Source organism: Ornithodoros turicata, chromosome 2, assembly GCF_037126465.1.
Source record: "Ornithodoros turicata isolate Travis chromosome 2, ASM3712646v1, whole genome shotgun sequence".
Lineage (NCBI taxonomy): Eukaryota > Metazoa > Arthropoda > Arachnida > Ixodida > Argasidae > Ornithodoros > Ornithodoros turicata.
In genome coordinates, this window is record NC_088202.1 from 78477991 (window position 1) to 78485279 (window position 7289).

Below are 7289 nucleotides of genomic sequence, written 5' to 3' on the forward strand. Positions count from 1 at the left end.
TCGGGTAAGCACGGGCCCGTGCAGTGCTCTAGTGCTGACAACGGAGACAGGATTCGGTGTCGGTGTCGGTGCGACACAAGCATTTCCCGCTTCGTTGTAACCTTCGCATTGCAATCAACGAAAGAAGATGCTCACCGTGAAGTCGCTCGGTGAGTAGACTGTGTGTTTTGCAAGTTGGAACTCGGTTGCAACGCTTTGGGCTCTGTACGCACGATGAATATTTGTGTCAGACTTTTGAGTCAGTACGATGTTCCAAATAATAAATAATCTGTATTTTGCCCAAAATTTGCCTTCGTTGTTTTGGAACACGGAATGACAGGCGTCAGGCTCAAAACCAGTAAAAGTAAAAGCCGGTGGTAGCCAGGGCTGGGCCCGAAAGGAGAGCCACACTCAGAGACCCCTGATTGGGCGAATGGTAGGCATCATAGTTCACCTGAAACAATCGAACACATCTTGCGAGCCTGCCGAGCATACCAGTCTGCGCGCGAAGCCCATCTCCCTCGCTCCAGTTCTGGCACGCTAGCGGACATCCTCTCCCCCGGCGGTTCTTCTTCCGAACGTTCCGCTAAGGCAAGAAACCTTATTCTCTTTCTGCAGAAGGCAGGTCTTGCTCAACGACAAATCTAACACTTTGCTCTCCCCGAGGAACTCATGTTCCCTCTACGCATCTCCACCCTTGATCCTCTATCCTCCATCTGAATCTGCCCCCAAGCTGAATCAGAGTAAGCCGTGAAGGCTTGTGTGGCTGGGAATGTTGTCTTGCGTTAGCGTTGTGTAGGGTCGTTTGAAGAGTTGCGTACCATTGTGAAGGGGAGTTCCCAAAGGGATTTCAAGTGTTAATGATAACGCATTTCCGTCGGAGCCACCTATGGATCGACCGTGATTTTTTCATCTGCGCGTTCCTCGCCTTTAAATCTTTGTCGATCTTGTCCTGAACAGCCTCCCAGTCAGGGGTGGGCAGTAATACTCATATTTTGTATTATAATACAAATACTTCCTAGAAATCAGTATTATAATACTAATACGTAATACTTTGATTCTGAGGTACTATAATACATAATACTAATACTTCTGTGTATTACACGAGTAATACTAGTAATACATTGATACGTAACTTGGGGAGAAAGGAAAACAAAAGAAGAAATATATACAATTTGCGCATTACTCATTCAGACAGTCATTCGCTTACATTTTTGCACATGGCCTGGCCTGGGTATGGCCTTTCCGAATATGACCAGATAGCGCTGATCAATTCGATCGCAGTGAACAACTGGCTCTCAGTGTGGCAGAGTCCTGATTTCATCAGGCCTGGACGATAAAATGTGGGCTGTTCAAAAGTCTGTGACTGTCCATAGTGCAACCGCGCATAGGTGTGACTGGCTGGACTGCACGCACTCTTTCATACCACAAAGGGCTTGCACTGGTATGACTCGTCCTTACGGATGCTGAACTGGAAGGAATGCGAGGAAGCCTCCAGTAACCTCTGGCCCCGAGGTCATCCACTTTGGGGTAATTTGGGGCAGGGAAATAATAGGAGCGTTGTTCGTGTCAACTATTTGTGGGACACGAAAAACTATTGATAAAGTGCACTGGTGACACTTTGCAGGTCGAACTTACGACCTCTGGGAAAGTATTATAATACATGTAATACCTTGATTTTGTGTATTATAATACAGATACAAATACATATCTTAAATGAGTATTATAATATATAATATAAATACTGTAGTAGTATTATAATACAAAGTATTACTATTACTGCCCATCCCTGCTCCCAGTACAGATAGCATAACGGAAGCACTCTAGGAAAACTGTACTAAAAGGAAGCTGTCAAATCCAAGATGAGCAACATGATGTCAGTCACTGCAAAGGAATCGGGTGCTTGGCGTACCTTGTTTACATGACTGTTATCGTAAAGAGCTTCCCCATACTGCTACTTCTAATCCTTCCAATCCTTCTAGCCGGCGCTAGTAAGCCGGCGCTGCGATGAAAAAACAATCGAGGGGGAGCTGCGTGATGCAATGCAGACACCCAGGCCTCAAAAGTACGTTAAAGTGGAACTCCACAGCAAAATCACCACAAAGGTTGCGGTACATCCGCAATCTTTGGGATGTCAGGAACATGCCTACGAAAAATCTCTGTACAAAACTGCGCAGACTCTACTCAAACGATTTATTACGAAGCGAGCGCTTCGTCTCTGTGAAGTGAGAGGGCGCTGAAAGCAACACACTGCTGACATCATCCGGCATTCGGCGAGGGACAAAGAATGCAGACTTGGAAGCAGACGACAATGCGGGGGGTGGGGAGGGGGTATATTTATTAGAACAAAGGGAAAAAGTGGGGAAGGTCAGCCAAACGGGACGCTGGCTTGCTATAGACCTCTCCCTGTTTGTAAACAAATGACGTCATAGTGTTCAACAGTGCCACCAATTCGGTTGAGTTGAACTACGCTCAGAGCTAGGGGCGAAAAAGGTCGCTCCGGAAAACCACTGTCTTGAAGGATAACGATGCTCTCTGAAAGGGACGCGACCTTCGGTCCTACTTTTCTTTCCATAGGAGGCGGCGAACAAGTGCCCATTCGTAGAACCCAGCCCTCCCCTTCTGATTTGTTTCGGTTTCAGTTTGTCTACCAACGTCATGATGACGTTTCTCGGGTAGAGATCTATTCCGCAAAGAAAAAAAGGAAGAATAAAATAAAAAAGAAAAGAACTAGGAAATAAAGGATAAACTGCCAATCGGTGAAAGAAGAATGATAGATTAAAGACAAAAATAGCAAAAACGAGAGGATTAACAAACGGTGAAAGGAGTATGAGATGGATTACAGAAAATGAAAAACATCCCAGGGAGAACATGGTAGACGTCTAAATAAAGACTACAAAAAGAGATAAGGAATGTCTATAGAATGTCTAGGCACTAGACCAAATGTCAATTATCCGTCCACTAGACCTCAAATAACACGTCTAATGTTACGCCACCCAGCCTTAGACATTCAATGTATATGCTCCTAGCCGAGATTTAGACATTCTTTTCACCTGATGTCTGCAACTGGGTCAGACACTTAACCATGTATTATACATGAAGTCTACAGTTAGATAAATTTTATCCCTCCATTCAGGCGTCAGGTCTAGGCTTATACATTTCATGTACCTTATTTCAGCCAGGCTTAGACGTACTTTAGACCAGTGTTTCCCAAAGTGTGGTCCGCGGACCCCTGGGAGTCCGCGATAGTGTCCGTGTGGGTCCGCGACCGTCTCTCGCTTCAGTGAGGATTTTCGTCCCCACAAACACGCGCTCGTACATGCAGCCCGATTTCCAAACACCCAGAACTTCCAAAATTGCTACAAGCATGCTTCAACGGCTAGCTTCTAATTTCTAATAGAAAAGTCCTGCAATGCACGTTTGTCCGCGTCATACACATACAAACAAGAAAAAGAAACCAGTCCGGAATCGTTTCTGAAGCTGTATCGAAAGCACGCAGCAGCTGACGAGGTTGCTGGTTATGCACTGGCTAGCATGGGATATAGAGTGCGTCATATCGTTTTGCCTTGCCTACGAACACGACAGCGGCGAATTGTTTCGAAGCTCTGGACCGCTTTCTGCAAGACAGCAATATCGCCTGGGGAAAATGTGTCGGCATTAGTAACGATGGTGCGTCAGCAATGTCTGGGAAACACAAAGGACTTGTCGCAAGAGCCCAGGAGGTTGAGCCTTCGGTCAGATGGACCCACTGCAGCATACACAGAGAGGCGCTAGCGTGCAAGGGCATGCCCTCAGCGCTGAAGGATGTCCTCGCACAAGCTGTAAAAATTGTTAACTTTATAAAGGCTCGACCACTGAACTCGCGCCTGTTTGCGGGGATGTGCGATGAAATGGGCAGCGAACACAAGCACCTGCTCCTCCATACAAAGGTGCGCTGGCTTTCCAGAGGGAAAGTCCTTGCTCGCCTGTACGAACTCCTCGATGAAGCGCAAATATTTCTCTTGAACGCATCGTCGAACCTCAGCGAGCTGTTACTCAACCCGTCTTGGTTGGCAAGCCTTGCATACCTCAGTGACATGTTCGAAAGCTTGAACGAACTGAACCTCTCCCTCCAGGGGAAGGCAGTGACGATATTCAAGGTGCACGACAAGGTCGAAGCAATGACCAAGAAGCTCGATGCGTGGGCCAGCCGCGCAGAGAAGAAGGTACAGTCAAACCTCGCTTTACGAACACCCTTCGTTTCTCAGAAAATCGTTCGTAAATCGAAGTATTCGTAAATCGAAGTATTCGTAAATCGAGGTACGAGGTGTGCAGTGCACAACAACAACAACAACAACATAGATGAATGGATGATGATGATGTGCACAAATACCTCACAAAACCACGGGAAATTGATTTAAATAAGTTTTATTTTCGAAAATACTGCGTAACTGTGCTTTGCACCATACTTTCTGCAGGGTCTATCATGTTTAGAAGAGATGACACAAGTCTGACACTTGACTCATCCATCCGGTCCTCAAAGTACCGTATCGCGCGCGGATGAGACTGTTTCCAACGGCAAATATCACGCTTGTCACCGGCTGTCAGGACTGAACGCCTTCTCTTGGAACGGCAAGATGTTTCCATCTCGGAGACCTGGTCCAAACTCACAACCGTTCGGCTGTAAACGCCCGAATTATTCTTTCAGGAAATGGTGAATCATGTTTGTGGAACGTATAGTGGCGTTGGAACATTGTATGTTTGACCTCTGCAGCATGTACTGAGGAACTTTCATAGGAACTTTCCGAGGAACGTTCATAACGCCCGTTCGTATATCGTGGTCAGAATGGCTTGGCTACTTTGGGTCCGTTCCCTAATCATTCGTTCATAGTTCGGATATCGAGGGTTCGTAAAACGAGGTCAAAATACACGGAAAAAGTTTGGTTCCCTGTGGAGCCGTTCGTAAGTTGAGGGAATTCGTATATCGAGGGTTCATAAAACGAGGTCCGACTGTATTTGCTTCGTTCCCGCGACTATGTCATTTCCTTGAGTCTTCCGAAGAACAGATGCCAGAAAGCCTGCATTCAGCAATATTGGACCATTTGCGGTCTCGGAGGAAAAGACTGTTGGAATATTTTCCTCCCCTGCCTCCCACAACAAACTGAATAATGAATTCATTTCAGGAAAACCTCGAAAACGATCTGCCGCCATCGGAGGAAGATGTGCTTATTGAACTTTCATGTGACACATCGTTGAAGCTGAAGTTCGCGCAAGGCCATCTTGCCGATTTTTGGATCGGAGTGCGGTCCGAACATCCTGCCTTGTCAGAGAGAGCCCTGAAGCTGCTGCTCCCTTTTCTACAACATATCTGTGTGAAGTTGCCTTCTCCGCACTCGTGCACATCAAGTCCAAGTCGCGGAACAGAATCGAGGTCGAGCCGGACTTACGACTCCGCCTGTCTTCGATCGAACCTGACATCAGTGCCCTTGTAGCATCCAGCAAGCAGCACCATCCTTCGCACTGAACGCGGCGTTGGAAGTCAACTTCGCTTCTGTCTAGACAGTCACTTGACCATGTTTATGCTTGCACAAATGTGATTTCGTTCCTTGTTATACCCTGTCGCGCATATTAAACGCGGTCTGCAATGCAGTGTACACAGCGCGTATCCCGGTATATTTGTGTGTATGTGTGTGGGAGGGGGGGGGGGTCCGTGAATTGGTTCTCGTTGCTTCCGGGGGTCCGTCAACGCCGAAAGTTTGGGAAACGCTGCTTTCCCAGCGAGACCAGCGTGACCAGCGTTTCCCAAACTTTCGGCGGCGACGGACCCCCGGAAGCAACGAGAACCAACTCACGGACCCCCCCCCCCCTCCCACACACATACCGGGATACGCGCTGTGTACACTGCATTGCAGACCGCGTTTAATATGCGCGACAGGGTATAACAAGGAACGAAATCACATTTGTGCAAGCATAAACATGGTCAAGTGACTGTCTAGACAGAAGCGAAGTTGACTTCCAACGCCGCGTTCAGTGCGAAGGATGGTGCTGCTTGCTGGATGCTACAAGGGCACTGATGTCAGGTTCGATCGAAGACAGGCGGAGTCGTAAGTCCGGCTCGACCTCAATTCTGTTCCGCGACTTGGACTTGATGTGCACGAGTGCGGAGAAGGCAACTTCACACAGATATGTTGTAGAAAAGGGAGCAGCAGCTTCAGGGCTCTCTCTGACAAGGCAGGATGTTCGGACCGCACTCCGATCCAAAAATCGGCAAGATGGCCTTGCGCGAACTTCAGCTTCAACGATGTGTCACATGAAAGTTCAATAAGCACATCTTCCTCCGATGGCGGCAGATCGTTTTCGAGGTTTTCCTGAAATGAATTCATTATCCAGTTTGTTGTGGGAGGCAGGGGAGGAAAATATTCCAACAGTCTTTTCCTCCGAGACCGCAAATGGTCCAATATTGCTGAATGCAGGCTTTCTGGCATCTGTTCTTCGGAAGACTCAAGGAAATGACATAGTCGCGGGAACGAAGCAAATACCTTCTTCTCTGCACGGCTGGCCCACGCATCGAGCTTCTTGGTCATTGCTTCGACCTTGTCGTGCACCTTGAATATCGTCACTGCCTTCCCCTGGAGGGAGAGGTTCAGTTCGTTCAAGCTTTCGAATATGTCACTGAGGTATGCAAGGCTTGCCAACCAAGACGGGTTGAGTAACAGCTCGCTGAGGTTCGACGATGCGTTCAAGAGAAATATTTGCGCTTCATCGCGGAGTTCGTACAGGCGAGCAAGGACTTTCCCTCTGGAAAGCCAGCGCACCTTTGTATGGAGGAGCAGGTGCTTGTGTTCGCTGCCCATTTCATCGCACATCCCCGCAAACAGGCGCGAGTTCAGTGGTCGAGCCTTTATAAAGTTAACAATTTTTACAGCTTGTGCGAGGACATCCTTCAGCGCTGAGGGCATGCCCTTGCACGCAAGCGCCTCACTGTGTATGCTGCAGTGGGTCCATCTGACCGAAGGCTCAACCTCCTGGGCTCTTGCGACAAGTCCTTTGTGTTTCCCAGACATTGCTGACGCACCATCGGTACTAATGCCGACACATTTTCCCCAGGCGATATTGCTGTCTTGCAGAAAGCGGTCCAGAGCTTCGAAACAATTCGCCGCTGTCGTGTTCGTAGGCAAAGCAAAACGATATGACGCACTCTATATCCCATGCTAGCCAGTGCATAACCAGCAACCTCGTCAGCTGCTGCGTGCTTTCGATACAGCTTCAGAAACGATTCCGGACTGGTTTCTTTTTCTTGTTTGTATGTGTATGACGCGGACAAACGTGCA

At 48.0% G+C, this 7289-nt stretch overlaps 2 protein-coding genes across 2 annotated transcripts; one reads left to right on the forward strand and one right to left on the reverse strand.

Moving 5' to 3' along the window:
- The first annotated feature begins 3659 nt into the window (after positions 1–3659).
- Positions 3660–5450, forward strand: LOC135384810 (zinc finger BED domain-containing protein 5-like). Its single transcript, XM_064613996.1, has 2 exons — positions 3660–4184; positions 5142–5450. The coding sequence occupies exons 1-2, from the start codon at positions 3660–3662 to the stop codon at positions 5448–5450; spliced, it is 834 nt and encodes a 277-aa protein (XP_064470066.1).
- Positions 5451–6017: 567 nt separating this feature from the next.
- On the reverse strand, positions 6018–7022 carry LOC135384811 (zinc finger BED domain-containing protein 5-like). The gene has a single exon (XM_064613997.1). It carries the CDS (start codon positions 7020–7022, stop codon positions 6018–6020), a length of 1005 nt encoding a protein of 334 aa, XP_064470067.1.
- Between the last annotated feature and the right edge of the window lie 267 nt (positions 7023–7289).

Bases quoted from the DNA above. Each gene is read 5' to 3' on its own strand.
- LOC135384810 (XM_064613996.1), top strand. From the start codon at position 3,660: ATGTCTGGGAAACACAAAGGACTTGTCGCAAGAGCCCAGGAGGTTGAG. The intron at 4,185-5,141 runs GTACAGTCAAAC...AATTCATTTCAG, and splicing joins CCAGCCGCGCAGAGAAGAAG to GAAAACCTCGAAAACGATCT.
- LOC135384811 (XM_064613997.1), bottom strand. From the start codon at position 7,022: ATGTCTGGGAAACACAAAGGACTTGTCGCAAGAGCCCAGGAGGTTGAG.